At 45.6% G+C, this 19,799-nt stretch overlaps 2 protein-coding genes across 3 annotated transcripts; both read right to left on the bottom strand.

The window, feature by feature from the left end:
• Nucleotides 1–12,375: 12,375 nt before the first annotated feature.
• LOC117145957 (MAP/microtubule affinity-regulating kinase 3) lies at nt 12,376–14,730 on the bottom strand. Its single transcript, XM_033311844.1, has one exon. The coding sequence runs from the start codon at nt 14,721–14,723 to the stop codon at nt 12,738–12,740; it is 1,986 nt and encodes a 661-aa protein (XP_033167735.1). The 5' UTR covers nt 14,724–14,730; the 3' UTR covers nt 12,376–12,737.
• LOC117145955 (MAP/microtubule affinity-regulating kinase 4) lies at nt 14,707–19,325 on the bottom strand. Of its 2 annotated transcripts, none has more exons than XM_033311842.1 (2): nt 19,173–19,325; nt 14,707–17,361 (listed from the first exon to the last, which is right to left on the bottom strand). In XM_033311842.1, the coding sequence occupies exon 2, from the start codon at nt 16,843–16,845 to the stop codon at nt 14,728–14,730; it is 2,118 nt and encodes a 705-aa protein (XP_033167733.1). In that variant the 5' UTR covers nt 16,846–17,361; nt 19,173–19,325; the 3' UTR covers nt 14,707–14,727. The 2 variants fall into 2 exon arrangements, with proteins under 2 accessions (XP_033167733.1, XP_033167734.1); XM_033311843.1 differs by having other exon boundaries at nt 14,707–17,358.
• Nucleotides 19,326–19,799: the final 474 nt, after the last annotated feature.

The raw sequence follows: 19,799 nt of genomic DNA, 5'->3' as shown, positions 1-19,799 counted from the left end.
ATAGTTCATAGTGGGATATTAATTTATATTTTCAATTAGGCGCTGAAAAGGTTTTAAAAAATTACAAAATTTAAGACATTCTTTTAAGCTCAAAATGATTTTATTTTGCCTGTGGAATATTTAAGAAAATTATATTGTTCCATATTTTATTTCTTTAAAATGGATATTCATATTCATTTTATTGCTTTAACTATTATTTTCATTTTCTCTCCGGTTCTTAACCGCTCTGTTCCCATAAGCTAAACTACTTGTTAGCTTCATTTGAGTACCTCTCAAACTTTAGCACGTGTTAGCTCGCTTAAACATAAAAAGACTATATTAAAATGGGGCAAATGTGTAGCAAGTCGAGCTATCAAATGACACAAGCTTAGAGTCCTTTCCCCAGCGAAAGTACCGACGGCAACTCTGAGTGGTTTCTTGTCAGCAATCTGAAAGCAGGGTTCAGATTTTGGAGTATCTTGTGGAATGCATTTTGAACATTGGGGAATCTTCCGTAGAGGAGAATGTTCTGAGAAAGTCATTCTAGGCGTGGGGGATGCTCTTTTTGCCATTCTCCCCACACTAACACTTGCCTAACCAGGCTCACACACACACACACACAAAACACCCCCTGCCCATTCTCCATTTTGTTAAGCTGCCCCAACTGGCAGCGACGCTGACGTTGGCAGCGCTGCTTGCCCCTCCATGAACGAGTATTTGAAATGCGCACTAGCTCTAGCTCAAAGAGCTTATGTGTCTGTGTTGGCTCCCCTCCGATGTGGCGTTGTGTGCGTGTGTGGGAGAGTATCCGGTTTCGGGTGGGTGGGCAATTCAGGGAGTCCTGGCAGCGCTGCCGCTGATTTTATTTGCAAAGCCCCACTGTGTGTGTTTTTGCCGTTGCCTTTGGCTTTGCAATGCCTCCCTGGGAAATATCCTCCTCCCCCCGGACATTCGCGTATTTTTTCGCGGCTGCGGCGGGCAAACATTTTTTGCTGCCAATACACATACCAGCGCACTCACACCCATACACACACACACACACACTGGCTGGGGCAGAGAGCCGCGGCAACGACAACGCAACGACAACGACACCGTCAGCGGTCGTCCTCGGCCTATTCGCGGCGAAATAATTTTTCGCATTTTTAGTACAAAGCTTCACATCAACGTCGTCGTACAAACAAATTTTTATTTTCGGATTTTTCAATTACGTTTTCATTTATTTTTAAGTATTAAGTTTGCGTGCACTCAAAAAAAAACCAAAAACAAAAAGCAACTAAATCAGCAACTAAAACTCGAACAAAATCATAAGGAAATTCATATCCAGAAAACAGTTGATAGATCGTGTGTCCAAACATCGAAATCAAAAACAAAAAAAAAAAAAGAAACTCATTCAGACCAAAAAGAATCGAACCACATTTACCGGCTTCCAAAGAACGATTCTCAAGTGTTTTTTCGCCGTATCTCCAAAAGTCTCGACTAAACTCTCAACCGGCAGGAACTCTCGACGATTCTCAGTTTGTTATATGTTTGAACTTGTTTGCCCTCCCACAACACAATATCATCAGTCCATTTTAGTTCTTTAAAATATCTAAAAACGAATAGCGAATGATATTTGAAAAACAAAGATTACGAAAAAGTCGCGAACTTATTGAATAAAAACCAAAAACACTAGATGAACAAAGACACAAGTTACAAAATTCAAATGTAAAATCAAAAGTACAAAGCAAAAAGATTGTTGGCAACATTTTTATAAGTATATATACGTATTATTATGATTTGTATATATTTTTTATACGAACTCAAAACTACAGAGTCCAAAACTCAATTTTGATACGCAGAATTGCTCATGTGATGCTCCGAATCCTTCGACGGGTAAGCAAATAGTGTGTGTTATCTTCTCCCGATTAGAAGACGCTGGCAGAGCGAAAGAGAAGGGGTGACAGAATGAGAGGGAGAGAGAGTGAGAGAGAAGCGAAGAGAAAGGGGCTCTGTTCTCGGACTTCTCCTTTCGAAAGTGTCTGAACCGGCAATACGAAGACTGCCAGCCGCAGGCTTCGGGTCTTCGTGCCTTTGTGCCTGATTTTCGGCTGCTTCGTGTCCTGCTGCTTTCTAATTGCGTCCTCTCTCTGCCGGCGTCTGTGTGCGTATGTCTGTGTGCGAGTGCGAGTGTGTGCGACTGTGAGTGCATTACATTATCCTGAGGCAGCGGCTACACCTACACCCACGCAGCAGCTTCGGCATCCGACTTCCGATTCCGAATCCGCTCCGATTGCGACTCGGCAAGGTCCTCAGCTTGCTGCGGCCGCTGCCTGCCTGCTTCTTCTCTTCTAGTCCTTCTTAAGCTACGCGCGCGTACGGTCGTACCGCCCGCCCGCCCGCCGCTCATCCCGCTCGTCCCGCTCGTGGCCGCTCGTTTTGGCCATCGGCTCCTCCTTGGAGCGCTTCTTCGTGCAGGTATGCGTGCGGTTGTGTGTGTGAGCAGGCGCACACTTACTTGCACTTACTGCGTGTAGGAAATTATCTGCTCCCTCTGTCGCTGCCGGCGTCGCCTAATACATATATAAATAATATATATTATTATATGGGATATACATATATTTAAAAGCGACGACGCTCGTGTATATAGAAAAGGCAGCTCGTTATCGCAGATGCCTGGATAAGGGATGCCAGGGAGTAGGGAGAAGGACCGCCTGCTTGCAAGAAAGTGTAGCACACTTATGTGGACAGGCGTTGACTGAAGCAGCAGCAATAGCAGCGGCGGCAGCTGAGACGGAAACGGAAACGGAGTCCGAATCCTCGACTTCGACTTCGACTGAGGCAGCGCCTTGGTCTTCTGCCACTTTACTTTCGCAGTCTAGAATACAAAATTCAGTACGTTTCCAGTCACGCGCGCTGGCAGAAGTTTTGCTTGCGTATGTCTTCTATCGACGACGTCGACGAACGCCGCCTCGACTTGTGTAAAAATTCCAATCACTCCACATAAATTATTAAAATAAAATAATAATAAAATATTAACAAAACAAAAAAAAACAAAAAAAAAAAAATTGTGTAGCGTGCATTAGCTGTGTGTCTTTGTTGAAGCATCAATTCAAATCAGTTTCAAATCAATCAAATCTAATAAAATATAATTATTTTAAATAAAATAAATAATAAATTTAAATTAAATAAATAAATAAATTTCATTATCACATAAACTAGAAATAACTATTTAAAGCCTAGTTCAGCCAGCTCAATCGTCTCGCCCATCGAACCCAGTCACAGATCCTCCTCAATTAGCTCAGGTGTCGCTGTCTTGTGGTACGTGCAACTTGCGGCGCGTTTATTCGCTGCCTTCTTTCGCGATTAGCCAACCAAACGGCCACACACACTCTCCAACAGAATGTGTAAAAAAAATCGAAAAAATACTAAACAAAAAACCATCGAACACACCAACACACACGCAATGGGGCGCCACTTGCTGCTGTTGCTGCGGCATTGGTGGCCACATTGCGCATACGACATGTTAGCCCGCAATTATCCTGCCTGCGCATTGGCAGGCGTCGCGTCTTGGCTTTGATGGGGAAAAACTTGGCAGGAAATTATCTAAAGCGCCCAAGGCAGCCAGAGCCTCAGATTCGCCGCAGCCCCGCTCAACTTAGTCAGCAACTCTTCACAGACACTCGCACCCACACGCACACATACCCACAAGCAGGAGGCTATACTTATACTTATATAGTTGAGATACAGCGAGTCGTGTCTAATTTTATATAAATACTCTCACACAGACGCTGGCACACTCGGAGCCGAATATAAAAGCTTTGGGGCTTCGTTTCTTGAAAGACATTTGATCGTCTTGCAGCGCAGCAACAGCGGTCAGTTAGGAGGTTTGTCCTTAGTCAGTTGGTCACTCAGCTAGGGAACTAGAACAGCGCATTCGGCATTAGTCAGTAATCAGTTATCAGTTACCCGTTCAAGTCCACACTTCGATGATGGTACGTGCCAGGTTGGGGGATGATGAGAGCCTCTCAGAAGGATGTTTTAAATAAATAACTCGCTGAAACTGTGACAAAGTGAGCCCAAATGTTACGACTGTGAAAAAACAACACAAATTTATCAACTCAGAAAATAAATGTTGTGAATTCAAGCAGTGCTACAAATAATACCAATAAATGACCAAATACGAAATAAAACCAATAAATATGTTTTGGAATTTAACAGATATTTGATCTTTATATTAAATTTTAAGTTGTTTCTCGTAGTAACAAAGTAAAACTTTTATATATTTTTATATATTCTATATCTAATGTTATTTATTTATAATTTATATACATATTTAACTTAGTTGTTATTATCTGAAATTTCTAAGAATATTGGATTTTATTTCTTTTATTTTTTTCAATTTCGAGCTTAAATTTCAATAAATATATTATATTTCTTCACGAACAGAATATCGAAATTTAGCTAAAAATAAAAACAAAAGCCATAAAAAACACAAAAAAAGGAAGTTCTACAAAATAAATAAGAATGCAAAAATGCTCGAAATTCTAAATTAAACTTGTAAAATCGAAAGCGCTGCGGCAACAAACCTTTGGAAAACCCTTTCGAAAGAAACGAATAAAATAACTAATAAATGTAAAATAACTACAACCAAATAACCGGAAATGCTCTGAAACAGTGAAAAGTGTGGCATAGTTTTCGGTGTGCCGCGAAATGAAGTGACAACAAAAGTAGCCAGCCGTGTGGCGGTGCCTTAAAAATGAAATGATAAATGATTCCGTTAGCGACTAAAGAAAAGTTACAAAAATTAGTGACCCCTGATGACCCCACTCCCCCCGGCCCCCGTTGACCGCAGCGCTAGAGTGAATTGTGTTCGCCTTCCCCCAAGTCCCAAACGAAAAATTTACCCCCTGAAAGAAAAAAGTCTGTGCACAGCAACTCGGCCAGAGAAATGAGCCGTCCTCATCCGAATTCCGAAATGCATCACCAGCGACCGGAGCGGTCAGCGGCCCACTCCCGCCCGCTCCTGCTCCTGCTCCTGGCAGCGGTACAGTCCCGCTCCTCGGGAGCGACTGGCGCTGCCGCCGCTCCTGCCGCCAGCTGCCAGCGCTGAACACACGGCCGCCATGAAGCGGGGCGATCCTCTGAAGCGGCTCGATTCGCACTTGCCACTCGCCACTGGCATTGTAACTTAAATTAAGGGTAAAATATCGCAAATGGTATTGGTGCAAAAAAAAAAAAAAAAACAAGCAAACCAAACAAACAATAAAAACAAACCAAAAATCTATGAACATTTCATCCCAACTCGAACCGAACATTCAAGAAAAGCTTATATGTTGTGTTTATACAAATTTGTATAGTAGATTTTGGCAGTTGAGGGCGCAGATAAAATATAGAGAAGCTGCAAGTTTTTACATATTTTAAATTTCTTATTTATTTATAATTCAAGTTTTAAATGGAAACTAAAAAATATTATGAGCTCTTCATGATTGTGATATATTTTTATAACAAATACTAACAAATATGTTTAATGATGTGAATTATTTGTAATATTTCTGAAGCTGAAAGTAAAATGTATCATTATTAAACCCACAGTAATTATTTGTTATTGTAGCTTTTATTATTTATATTGTTTTCGCTTGCAGCTTGTGACTTGCAAACTCATCCAATTACTGATAAATAAAATGATAAATATATATAAAACCGCCAAATAGCTCGCACTCCAGTTGAGTTAGCCTTTCGACAGAAATAGAATCCTTAAGACGTAGGGCTTGTGAATCCCCCCATTGAATTCTCCACAACATTTTCAGCCTACCATCTGAACCAATTGACCAGATTACTAATCTCACATTTACGTTGCGCCCTGTGCCATCGTCTGCTTTTTTACTTGCAGGTTACACCATATCGAGAAGTTATCCAATGAGAAAGCCGCTTAAATTTTGGTAAGTCAACTCCGGTTCATCCTCTTACTTTAAGTCTGGGTCCAGTCTTGGTCTAATGAAACGCCTTTGTGCTCGAGTGGACTTCATTTTTTAATTAGAAAATCAACACACACACACACTCGCACGGGGGTGGGGCGAAGTATCCTTAATCGAAAAGTGCTGCCATATGGAGAGGCGCCTTTGTGAGCTGCAGGACTCTGCAATCCCCGCCCGCTTGTTTGCCTTTGTTTATTTGTGTGCTACTTAAGATGAAATGGCAAAGAAAACTGACAGAGATGGTTGTTGGGCTACTAGAACTACAAGGATGAGGGTCGGGGCATCTGAATCCTGCATCTGCCCTGTGTCCGTTTCAATTTCTCCTACCAAGTCAGCTCTTCACGCAGACATTTTCTTTGACTTTCCACCCGCCAGAGCTGCTGGGAGAAAATAAAAAAGGAAAACAAACAGAGGCGTCTGGGCTAGAAGAAGAAGGAGAAGGCGAGTGTAGGGAGCGGTGTGCAGTGCAACAGCGGAAACGGAAATTGCTGAAGTTGCATGTGTGTGCCGTGTCCTTACCCTCCTCTCGCTCTCTCACACACGTGTGTATCTCTCCGTGTGTGACTGTGTGCGTGTGTGTGTGTGTGTAATGAGGCACCGTGTTATCCTTTTGCTGACAGCAGACGCCGCTAGTTGCTGCGTTGTTGGATTTACAAGCAGGCTGCAATTATTTTCAGCTTAAGCGACAAAATAGAAGGAAGCAAGTCTTAAGCATTTACCATTTCCCAGTCTCGTTATTATCCAGCTCGATGCCGTGTAAATGAGTTTTGCTGCAGTTTTTACTTGTTATTGCCAACTTCAGTGCTGCCTCTTCTGCTCTTATTTTTCTCGTTTAAATCCACTCGGAGTCGGAAGTTTGGCCCTAAGGCTCGAGTTGCTCATGTGCAGCCATCGCAACCCCTTCTGCCTGCCTGCCCGCCCGTCATCTTTCTTGCGAGTGCATAAGTAAGTGCACCCAAGGCTACTTATGAAAAATGCTAAATTAAAGTTGACTTTTAGGCGCACAATGCCGTGGCATGCCACCAACTCATGCCCCTTATACTTGGCTATCCAAGACCCGGCCAAGTTGCCTGTTTCACTTGTTTTATTCGCTGCGAAGAAACTTTAGTACATTGTACGAAACTCGGTAACTTTGGCCAGCATCCAGGTGGAAATGTCATGTAGAAAGTTTCGGGCCTTCGAAACTTCGAAACCTTTCGCCATGCACGGCCAACTCCTCTGATGGTCGGCCGGAAATCGTTTTAAGAACGGAAGTGAAAATTTCTACCATGCAGCTGAGCGCAACCATCTAAATATACATCTATACATGGCCCTCGAATAATCTCTTATTGAGACCGAACAATAAAAAAAAGAGTGTATGTGCGGCGGGAATAGAAGGTGGCGCGGGGCGGGGTCGGTCCGAAACGCAAATTCATTCAATTGCGAAAAGAAAATTACCCTAAAACGCGCCACAGAAGCCGAAAGAGACAGAGACAGAGCGGCGCAACAAGTCGCGATGATTATCTGGAATTAAATAAAGCACACACTCGCCGCATATAGTATAGATCCCTAGTCCGAGCAAAGTATCCAACTTGCGCGGGCCAATGGCAGCGCTCACTTGAGCGGCGACCAAGTTGCACGCCTCGCTGAGCAAATGTCGCGGCCCTCGCCGAAATGACCCCACAACCCGCTCCTCAAAACAACCAACCACCCACCCAACCGCCCATCCACCCACTGACCACCGCCCGCCCAGTGGAAACTACAACTACAGCAGTCTGTACCGTCGGTTCCGTTCTATTCCGTTTCAAGCGCTGGAAATTAAGTCAGCAAATGACTTGTAGAATATCAACACATGTCCATGGTCCGTCCGTCCGGCTTTCTGTTAGTCTGCGATACTCTACGAAGGGGTATGTTGAATTGGGGTGTAAACAAAAATAATAGAAAAATCTATCCCTCAAGTCCTTAGAGATTACACAAGGACAGCACCCTGTAAAGTGTAGTAGACCATAAATAACAACATATACATTAATTGATCATAACTGAACAGCAGATAAGATAGGGTGATAAAAGCAATTAGTGAGTTTCTTATTTGTACACCATGGTTGATGTTGATATAGATAACATATTAAAATTCAAGAATATAATAAAAATACTATTTCATTTGCCAATGTAATATTTGTAGTGAATCACAATGAAAATCCATTTGAGTGTATTAAGTGTATTCAAATATCGCAGTGCTGTATTGAATAGATCTTTCTTGTTTTTGTTCGCCTATTTCGGACATGGACAAACTATTGCAACAGATCAGCGGTCGAGCAGCAGCCAGGCGAGCAACAAGATAATCAAGTGTAATTTATTTCGTATTTGGTGCGCGCCATGCATGAGTTCGAGCACCACGACAAGTGCGAGTACGAGCATCTGTGCGATGCCATCTAGTTCGAGTATCTAGTATTTAGTATCTAGAGAGAAGCACCCACACACACACACACATGCACACGAGACAGCCATTTAGTATAGACTTATATAAACTAGCAGGCGAATCAAGCCTCAGCCCAACCCCCAAAACTAGACCGGATGCACGAGCACTTGGCGTGAGGCGATCTGAGTCGATTTGGACTGGTGTCACGTCTCATATGGCGAAATCATTCAAGCATCCCATCCATTGCACTGTGCTCTGGTCGGATCTAGCTTTATTCGGATCCGGAGCTATCTCGATCGCTCGACTGCAGTGCACTGGTCATGCCAAGGCTCTAAGCTACACTTGAAATATTGGGTTAATAGAAAACAATGCAATTAAAGTGTCATTATCATTAACGTTCAGTTCATATATTTATCAATATATTTATCAATTCAAAAACAACTTCCATTTCAAATCGCATTTTATGATTACTCTATTATATTAATGTATAATCTTTAAGTTTAAGTTTAAGTCAACTTAATTACTCTTAATTATTTATTTGTTGTATAATTGCCAAGCCAACAAGACTCGCTTTGTCCGAAATTAATAACGATATTGTCAAGTGTAAGTCCAGGCGGAAGCTCAACGCTTTCCACTTTCCCACGTGCTCCGGTCCACAACAAGTGGTCGAGACACACCCTCTGTCCACTAACCCATCCCCTTTTCCCGACCACACCGCTCCATTTCCATTTCCACTGCCACATCCACTGCCCATTTCCCCCGCCATGCAGCACGCACCAAAGTGGCCGAAAGCAGGGGAGAGCCAGCACAAATACGTATTAAAACGTTAATAATATGCGAGGGCCTGAAACTCATGACAGCTTCAGCTTCAGCTACACCAACAGAGCCTCAGCCCGCGAAAGTTGCCGGTTGCGATGAAAAGCCGCAGACAGCGGAGCAACAGCCGGCCAGGTGAAGGTGCCTACCTGCCTGCCTGTCCGACGCAAATCTTTCAAGAGTAGTTCCGCTTTTTTGTTGTGCCCACAGTCACGGCGACACTTCCGCTGGTCGGTCATTTTAAAGGTGGTGGGGGTTGTGTGGGTGTGGGTGTGGAGTCGGTGGTGCCGGGGCATGTGTCACCAAGAACTGGCCACCTGAGCTGCACTCTCTCCCCGGCCACGCACTGATTTCGGCTCTCTGATTATCTTCATATTGTTTACAATTAAAACAATGACGGCTTTTCCAAGGGGCGGAGGCGTGAAATGTGCGGCACAGACCAAGTTGAAGCCTCACTGGGCTCCCAACTTCCAACTACCGACCGACTGCCGACTTTTGGTAATTACTTTCGGGCCGGGCGGAAGTGCTCACCATTTTGTTTGCTGTTTCCTCGACTTTATTTCTTACTGCGTATTGGCCAGTAATAATAATGCCCAAAGTTTCCGTGGGCTGGGTCCAAAGTTTCGTTCTGCCAGTTGAGCAGACTGAATGTTAGTTTGGATTGGTATAGCATGGTAGGCTACGATTGTTTCCTAAAGTGGTCGGGGTAGTGGGTGTATTTCTTTGCGCTTCCGTAAGCAGCAAAACGGTATTTTTCTATACTCTCCAGCCGGAGGGAGGAGGAGAATTGATTTCGCCGCGCTTCGCATTTGTTGACTTGACTCAGACTGCTTGATTTAAGTAGGGGAAGGGAAGAAGGCGAAGGCACCTCCATTATATCTTATGAAAAAAACAGATAGACGGACGCCTATTGGTTGTCTCTTTGGGGAGAGATAGACTGAAGAGGAATCTCCTCCAGCTAAAGGAAAGTCGGAAAGTTGAGCGGGACGTCTGCGACCACAGAAAGTTTGACCAGGCCGAGAGCTCTAATCAATAAATCACTTCAAGGTTTTCTTAATTAAAACTTTTCCCTTGCACCCGACCACAAAAAGACTTGTCGAAACATACTTGTAGAGCAAAACTTTTTACACAATCCATGGGAAAAAAGGACATAAAAATTGATTAACTACCGGGCGACCACAAAAAACAAGGACGAGCGCAAGCAAAGTTTCGAACCCTTTCCAATAAGAAAAAGTTTCGACTTGAGCAAGAAAAGTGCAAGCCAAAGAAGACACACCAATAAGGATCGGAGCAGGGATACGAAACTATGGCACATAAAAACTGAAAACTATTAAGCGCTTAAGTCAGCCGGAAAATGAGACAAAATAGTTGGCCAACTAAGCTCCGGCTGAGCACCAAGTTGAGAAATAAGCGAGCCATTAATTAAGGGTTGCGGCATAAGAAAGAAAATCATTTTGGAATGGGTCGAAACGAAAAGAACACTCGAAATCGCATAGGACTAATTGGCAAGCGCGAAAAGAACAATGGTAAAGAAAAAACCGACCAAAAAGTGAAAAGATGAAAAGCCTGGAAAATGTTTCTTAAGCGACCGCAAAGGGCCGGCGAAAGGAAAAATGTGAAAAATCAAAGGAAGCGACGGCCCCACTTGACATTTCAGCAGGTTAAGCTCGGTTACAGTTTCTTGTGGCACTTCTTGGGCCGTAAAATATTTACCCAGGGTAAACAATACAAACCGCTCGGAGGGGGAATGTCTATGGAAATGGGCGAACCTTTTGTAACTACCAAATCTCGGCTGGCCCGGAAAACTTGGCTATTGACATAATTGTGGGTGGCAGAGGCCGAGGACACAGGACTCAGGACCAAGAACTCAGTACTCCGTACCCAAGTCACACTCAAGGCGTTGCCGGCAGACACTTGAAGGCGGTGCTGCGCCCCCCGAAGAAACGAAGACGAATCCACCCTCAATTAGATGTGAAGAGCCTTGGCTTACACTTGGCCAATTTGGCACCCAGTCCACTGGATAAATGGGTTTAACTTGCAGTTACAGTTAAACTTCCATTTACACGCTCGTTACGAGTTGTTGCCGCAAATTAGCCAGGACCTTTGTTCTGCGAGACGTTGCTGATTAGTCCTAGATGGCTTTCTTATTGGCACTTCCGGGCGAAACTTTTGCTGCATACCTTCAGGGCATTCCAATTGGAGTTGGAGCGAAAGGATGAGGATGGAGTGCTGGGATGTCTGTGGAGTGGCTATCTTATCGGATTCAGTCCTTGATAAACCTCAACTGTCGCCGTCTATATCTAATCGATGGCGCGCGCTTTTAGTTAAATTATTGACTCGACCTGTTTGCATAGGCACTTTTATTTGCTTCAAGTACTATTTCGATTTATCAGCACCATCTATATGCATATATCTCTATCCATATCTATAAATGCGAGTGCGGTTTACCCTTAAAGCAAACAATCGAAGCTCTGCTCCGTTCTAGTCCCATGCAAATAGACCGCGAGTAGTTTTGTTTGCATTACGGTTTCGAGCCCAATCTTATCAGTCGGGGAAGGATTGCGATTGGGATTGGAAGGGGGCTAATTGTGGGATCGGTTTTCCAGGAGTGGGCATGCACATTAATGCACTAGCTGGCTGTCTAATTTATGTGCGACCTGTTACTTGCTTACAGTCACCTTCTTCCGCCAGTTAACGAATTAAACGCTCTGCTTCCGCTCTCAATGGGTCCAATCAGTCTAAAACCACCCTTTTAGCCAGGTAACCTACCCCTACCGCCATCCCTTTTCCAACTCGGTTCCCACCAAAAGTACATACATAGTCGTCGGCCCTCCTGCGGAATTTCCCGTTTATTGGTTTCTTTCCGGATATTGTTATGTTCGGCTGTGAACGCCTTTTCCTTCCGCCGCTCGACGCCTTCAAATTACCACCCCCAACCCCGTTGACTAACCTGTAGTAGCGGGTCCTACGTAGTTCCTGTTGTTGCCTCGAAAAGTGCAAAATGATTGCGGTTTCGTGTTGCTCAGGGTACCTCCACCCTCGTCTATTGCCACTTGCAACCCCCACCCTAAGCTCTCTCGCCGCTCCATTTAATGTCGAAGCAACACGCAAGCTGAAATTGTTGCTGCTGCTTTGTGTGTGACCCTTTTAATGTTCCACACAATTGGTTAATGTTTCTTTCTTTTAGTGATCATAATAGAACAATTAAAAATCATGAGTAAAACGTTTTTATTTTTAGGCTGTTCTTATGTTAACTAGCTAATGAGAAACCTTACCAAACTTTATACATATAAACGAATTTAAAATCTACATATTTATTTTATACTTCTATCGTAAAATGTAAAAATTATGAAGATAAAGCAATTGTTAAAATTTATTTCATTGGTTTTGACAGTCAAGTTTCAAGATCAGTTCAGAACGATCACCTCACATATGCCATCAACATTTATTTGTTATACTAAATTTAAGTCGTTTAAATTAAAATACCATTTAGACATAAGGTCGATCGTCCATTCGGGAGGGCTGCTATATCACTTGCGATTATCTGTGCAGGGAAGAATCCTTTTGGGATGCGCTGACCTAACACCTTGCTATTTGGTGACGTTCCTGCTCTGCTCGCCGATGTCCTTTTCGCCCTTGTGGAGTGATCTTCGAACAAAGCGTGCGGAGAGCTTAGAGAAGAAGCCCAATCGCGGGGGGCGATTTGTGTTTTCGGTGGAGGGTGGAGTCTGGATGTTGGATGCCAATTTAAGCACCTTTAGGGGAGTGCTGGTCGAGTCCACCATTTCGAAATGAGTCGGTGGTGTTCTGGTGCATCCTGAAGCTTGACTTGGGGACTGCGTAACGGGACTCCGAATTTGGTGTGATGCGCTGTTCAGCTTTTGGTTTACAGCCAACTTTCGTTGGGCACTCAGTAAAGTTGTCTTCACATCCACTGGAGCGCCGACTCCTTTCTTGGGCATCACAGGTTGTGGGGTACTGGACGGCTCGGAACGTCTTGGATTGGTGGCCTTGCTCGCCGAGCAGCAGATATATTTTTTGGGCGGTGGTGTCAATAGTGGCGGAGTGAGGGCATTTGCCAAGCGCGGAGCCATGGGACGAATGGAAGTGGCGCCAGGCTTATTCGGTGAACTCTTGTCCAGTGAAAAGGTCACATGGCTTATAGTAACATTGGGAGAAGCTATAGGAACAGGAATCCGACTGCTGCCTGGCGTAGCCGTAGGAGTTTTCCTAAAAGGTGATCCCCATTTCTCGCTGCAGGCTGTTAAGGGTGGGTTAGCAACATCCAGGAGCATATAGGTGCAATAGATGTCGTCGAACTTCTGGTTCTTCAGCGACTGCTCGACATCACGAGGCTTGTGACCCATTTTCGACAGCAAATTCAATCGATTTACATCATGTATATCTATAGGCTTCTCCTGAAACGGCCTCAATCCGTTACCTTGCTCGTAGCCCATGTTGATCCAGCGATCCGCCATGACAGCCGATAAACTAGTACGTTGCGTTGGATTTAGAACGAGGAACTTCCTAATAAGACGCTCACATTCAATGGAGACGTAATACGGAACACGATACTTGCCACGTATAACTCGGTCGCGTAGCTCCTTCAGATTGGTTCCATCGAAGGGTAGGGAACCACTCACCAAGGTGTACAGCACCACACCCAGTGACCAAGAGTCCACCTCCGGTCCAGAGTACTTCTTTCCTCTGAACAGTTCAGGGGCGGCATACGGTGGACTTCCGCAGAACGTTTCCAGTGGCGCTTTTGGTTCAAACGTGGTGCTGAAACCAAAGTCAGCGATCTTCAATTTCATATGCTGGTCCAACAACAAGTTCTCCGCCTTTAGATCCCGATGCACAATCGACTTGCTGTGACAGTATTCAATAGCAGACACCAACTGGCGGAAGAGCACCCTGGCATCTCGCTCCCGCATTCTTCCGTTTTTGACCAGATAATTGAAGAGTTCTCCCCCGCTGACGTACTCCATTACCAAGTAGAGGGTCCTTTCCGACTCGATAACTTGGAAGAGGCGCACAATATTCGGGTGGTTGAGAATTTTCATTATATTGACCTCTCGGTACAACTTCTGCCGAGCAATCGTATTTAACGTGGTTTTATCGATCAGCTTAATGGCCACTTCTCGACCGGTGGGCAGATGAATCGCCAATTTGACTTTCGCGAAATTGCCCTTCCCAAGGGTCTTGATTATCTTGTACACTCCGTAGCCATTGCCATTTACATACGACTGAAACTTAGGGCTCGATGTCCCTCCACTGCGCCCAACACATCCCCCCACATCCTGGGCAGCTGCAGAAGGGGGCGTGGCGGTAGTGGATATCGATGTATGGGGACCGGGATCGTTCTCCTTGTCGGTCGTTTTGTCCGTGTTTGCTGCCGTCATTTCTGGTAGGATTAAAGCGTAAAGGCAGCAAAGCGTTCGCCGCACACTTGTAAGATAAACTGATTTGCTGAGTTTGTAGATGGACTTAATATCGTTAGAATTGTCGGGCAAGGCCGACTGTATCACTTTCTGTATCACTCTATCACCTTGACATTGCCCCAAACCACCTGGCATCTGGCTATTTGGTGAGGTTCTTGCGCTGCTCGGTGACATCTTTTTCGTTCAAGTGGATTACCCTTCGGCCGAAGCGTGCGGTCAGCTTGGAGAAGAAACCTACCCGCGAGGCGGGCTTGGTGTCGTCCGCAGATAAGGGTGGCGTCTGATAGCTGTCCTCCTCTCCGCCTGCGCCATTTCCAGATCCACCGCCCCGTTTGCCACTGCGCGCCTGGCCGAAGTGAAAAGTGGCCCGCGCAACATTGTGTCGGGTGAAGGGCTTGTCGGAGGTCTTTTCCACGGCTCCAGCTCCGGGAATCCGTTCTAGCAGTCGACCACCCATGGCCGGCGACTTGGGCACCAGAAGTGGAGTGACTGCAGGTTCCGCTTTCTCGTACAGGGTCGTGGGCCGCCTGGAGGATCCCTGAGCTTGATTCGGAGTTTGGGCAACGGGGTACTGGAAGCGCGGAGGAGTGTTGGCCAGCTTTTGGGTCTGGGCCAACTGTCGCTGGGCACTCAGCAGCGTGGGCTTCACATCCATGTTGGCACTGGCTCTCTTTGACTGCGGAGTATGCGGAAGACTCGAAGGCTCCGGACGTCCTTGGCCGTTCGTATGGTTGGTGGCCTTGCGGGCTGGTGTCCTGGCTGGAGTGCGTCTTGTGGGCTTGGCAGGCGGTCCCGTTGGTGGCGTTGAAGTCGGTGTATTGGGTGTATTTGCCAAACGCGGCGCAATGGGTCTACTCGAGGCTGAGGAGGAGTGGATGGGCGGATTCTTGTCCAGAGCTAGCGTGACATGAGCTATGGTAACAGTGGGCGTGGTGATATTGGGAAGCGGGCTACTGATAGCTGGAGTGGTTAAATCCACTGTTGGTATAGCCTCCGGTTTCGTACTGCGGTTTGAGGAGCGCGGCTTGGCAACGCCCAGGAGCATGTATGTGCAGTAGATGTCGTCGAACAGTTGCCCCTTCACAGACTGCTCCACATCCCGGCGCTTGTGGCCCATGCTCGTCAGTAAATCGAACCGGGCTGCATCCTGCAGCTCCATGGGCTTCTCACGAAACGGACGCAATCGATCGGATTCATCGTGGCCCAGATTTATCCACTTATCTGACATCACAGCCGAAAGCGAAGTTCGCTTGGCGGGATTTAGGACCAAGAATTTTCTCATTAGGTTTTCGCAGTCCATGGATATGTAGTAGGGCACACGGTACTTGCCCCGCAGGACTCTTTCCCGCAACTCCTTTAGGGTGCCTCCATCAAAGGGCAGCGAACCGCTGACGAGGGTGTACAGCACCACTCCTAGCGACCAGGCGTCCACCTCCGGTCCGGCGTACTTCCTGCCCATGAAAAGTTCAGGGGCAGCATATGGTGGACTCCCGCAGAACGTTTCCAGCTGGGCGTTGGGATCGAAGGTGTTGCCGAAACCGAAGTCCGCGATTTTAATGTTCATATGCTGGTCCAGCAACAGGTTCTCCGCCTTCAGATCCCGATGCACCACAAACTTGCTATGGCAGTACTGAATGGCGGACACCAACTGCCGGAAGATCACTCTAGCATCCCGCTCCCGCATCCTACCATTCTTCACCAGGTGGTCGAATAGCTCGCCACGACTCGCGTACTCCATCACCAGGTAGAGTGTCCTCTCCGACTCGATGACTTGGAAGAGGCGCACGATGTTCGGGTGGTTCAGCAGTTTCATGATCTTCACCTCGCGGTACAGCTTCTGGCGTGCACTCGTATTGAGCTGCGTCTTATCGATCACCTTGATGGCCACTTCCCGACCGGTGGGCACATGAATCGCCAGCTTGACCTTGGCAAAGTTTCCCTTGCCGAGTGTCTTGATGATCTTGTACACACCATTGCCATTGCCATTTACGTACGATTGAAACTTGGAATCCGTATTTTTACTACTACAGGCACCGTCGCCCAAATCCTGGCCAGCTGGCACAGTAGGCGTGGCTGGTAGCGCGGTGGCATTTGAGGTAGTGGGCGTGGCTGGCTGAGCAGTGGCGCCAGTGGTGACAATAGTACCCGTGAAATGGGAATCCGGATCGTTCTCCTTGTTTGCTGCTGTCATTGCTGTTTTCTCACTCTCCTTACCCGAAGACAGATCTAGAATTCCCAAGCTGTTGTCCACGGACATTATAATACTGGAATTTTGGAGCTCCTAGTGTGAGGTAGATTCTGATTGCCCAGGCGAAAGTTGCTCCTATTCAGTGGATCTGCAAGTGTGCCGAGCACGCGTCGTTGGATGGAAACTATCGCCTGCCCTCAAGCTGTAATTGCTGGGTTTCGTCGGTCATCAGTCATCGGGGCCGTTGTTTGCACATCTGCTCTATTTCGTCACCCTCCCGACAGTCTGAGCTTTAAGATAAGAACGCGTGTTTGCAACCCTCAGCCACCCCGAATCCCGTGCATGGCTGATAAGCGGCTCGTCCTGCTCCTTGCGGCAGGATCACTTTGTCTCGACGCACGACCGCATGAGTCGGTAGTTCTTTCAGGAGGCGCTATCAACAACCCCCTGCTTCATGTGGCACGAGCCTTTTGTGATCCTCCGGTGCGATCGTGTGCCCCTGTTGTTCTTGTTTGCGACTAGCGAGGATATATCCCAGCTGGTGGTATTCGGTTTCCTTCGTCAGCGAGGAGAAGCAGCTGCCTTCTGGTGAATGGAGAGAAGGATGATTCGATTAGATGTTGGGAGTAATCGGAATCGGGAATTCAATGGTTGCTCTTTATAGAAACTCGGTATTAGGGTAACCTAATTTTAAATGCATAAAATTTATAATTAAGTGTACATTTAATACCGAACTAGCTACCTTTTTTCTCAGTGAAATGTTGTATTTTTGACTAGTCCCAAATCAAAAATTGTAAGGGAATGCCAAAAATAAACTATCAAAAATATGACTAACAATACATACGAATTTTTGTTCTAATCACTAAGAAAGTTCACAAAAACATGTGAATATTACAATACAGTTCGTATATGCTCTTATTAACAAATTTTAAAACTTGAATTCATAATATAGTGACGATCTATCAAATTATTTTTATAGACCTTGCACCACTGTGCACTAAGTGATTTGCTCTCTCCCCTAACAACAGGATTTCAATCGACCTGAAAGACTAATCTCTTCCTTTGTGACACAGTATTTTCTTCGCCTCTCTGTTCTTTCAATTTTATTTTTTGCATGTCCTGCCGATCCCTAGCTACACACACACATTCACATGCACGTCATTACCTATGAGAAAACTACCCTAATGGATTTTACCTACCCATGGTTGTATTGTAAAAAATAAAGTACTACAAAGGAACGGGTCCTTAATCTGCCTTTTCTTTTCGCCTGCTCGTTCGCTTGCATTTCTCTCTTTTGCTTTGCGTTTGTGTAACGATTTCAGGTTTTCTCTGCCTGCTCCTTTGTGTGCGTGTGTGTGTGTATAGGCCTGCGTGTCCTTGATCCTGCTGACTTGTTTTGCTTGCAACCTTTTCTCGTCATCCCTGCTTTGCCTTTTGTCTGGTCTCCTTTTTCTCCGGCTCTTCGCTTCCTTTTTCTGCTCCTTTGCGTTTCCCTCTCTCACTTACGACATTTGCGTATGTATGTGTTTTTGAGTTTTTGTGAAATGTTGAAATTTTGAAATTGCAGCTGCTACTTTTGGGTCTTTGTATTTATTATTTTTGCCTGCTCTTCTTGTTTTGCTTCCCCTATCATCTTCTTTTCTCTTTTTCGCAATAACAACATCGCAGATCTGTGGAAATTTGCCATAACAACAACAGTAACAACAAGTACTTGGCTTGGCTTGGTTTTAATTCTGGGAACTGGCGATCTGTGATCTCTACTTGGGCTAGTGATCGCTCCCCTTTTGCCACCAAGTTCAATGCACCCCACCTAGGGTTACCCCCACTTTTCCCACCCCACACCAGACCCCCCTCTCTCTCTCATTCTCTCGATTTTCCCAAGATACCAACACATGTCAACATGAACATGTGCGGGTCTTGGTCTCCCATCTCGTTCCCCCTTTTTCGCCTTTGTTTTTCTGCCTGTCCATGGGATCTTTGGCTTGTTTTTTCCGAATGCCTCTCCTCTCCTTCCTTCTGGCTTCTTCTATTTTGATTCTGGTTCTCTGGCCGTTCTTCTTTGTTTTTTCCTTAACCGATTTTTATCCGCGCCAGCACTGAGTCATCGGCGACTTTGGGGATCTTCAGGCGCCTCATTCTGTCTGGCACTCATTCGTTAACACACTTACTCCGCACAAAGCGATACAGATACATACAGTTGATCCATTAGCTGACCTTAATAAAACGCCTCTTGTATTGAGATCCAAAGAACGCCCCCCTTAAAGACACGCACAACGGACGCAAGATAAGGCATTCTGGTACCCAAGGGATACGATCTGGCTTATCTGACCATGGATGCGAAACTCTGGAACTCACAGTGTCCACCGCGTGCTTGCTTAATTACACTCTTTACTTACGCATCGGTCCATTGGCGATCCCCCCTGGCGGCAATCAAAAACGAATTAGCGTTAATCCACTCCACAAGTGTACCATATCGTTTCGTATCCGTATCGTTGAGCGAGACCGAACTTTCAGATACAAGGCGCGCCGTAGTACTGAAACGCATTGAGCGGAATATCTGAAGACAGGTCTTGAACTGGAACTGAAACGTCTGAGACGGGCTGAGCAAAGAGAGAGCGAAGAGCGTCTTTGTGCTCTTCTTGCGCTCGAAAAATGGCCAACTGATTGCGATCGTGCTCGTGCAGCGAATTTGAAAAGAAACGTATTATTAAGATTAACGCCTGCTTCAAGTTTTCTCTTTTTCGTCTTTAAACGTAAAATTTGAAAAGAGAAAATTAAAATTTTAAGCAGTTTGTTTTTCTCTCTTTCTTTTCACTCAATGTTCGAAATATGTTGCTCTTCTCTCAATATCGTTTCCTTGAGAGTTTCTTGAGGTGTGACGTCACGGCTGCGAAGGGGTGTCACTTCGGGTGTTTCGTGCTTCGTCTTTGTTCGTCTTTGCGGCGAATTTGGCCTTTGTCGTGGTCTTCGTCTTCGTTTGAGTTTCTTCATTGGTATGGGTTTTCTTGTGGTGGTAGTGCTGG

Source organism: Drosophila mauritiana, chromosome 3R, assembly GCF_004382145.1.
Source record: "Drosophila mauritiana strain mau12 chromosome 3R, ASM438214v1, whole genome shotgun sequence".
NCBI lineage: Eukaryota > Metazoa > Arthropoda > Insecta > Diptera > Drosophilidae > Drosophila > Drosophila mauritiana.
This window is presented reverse-complemented; position numbering and strand designations above follow the sequence as displayed.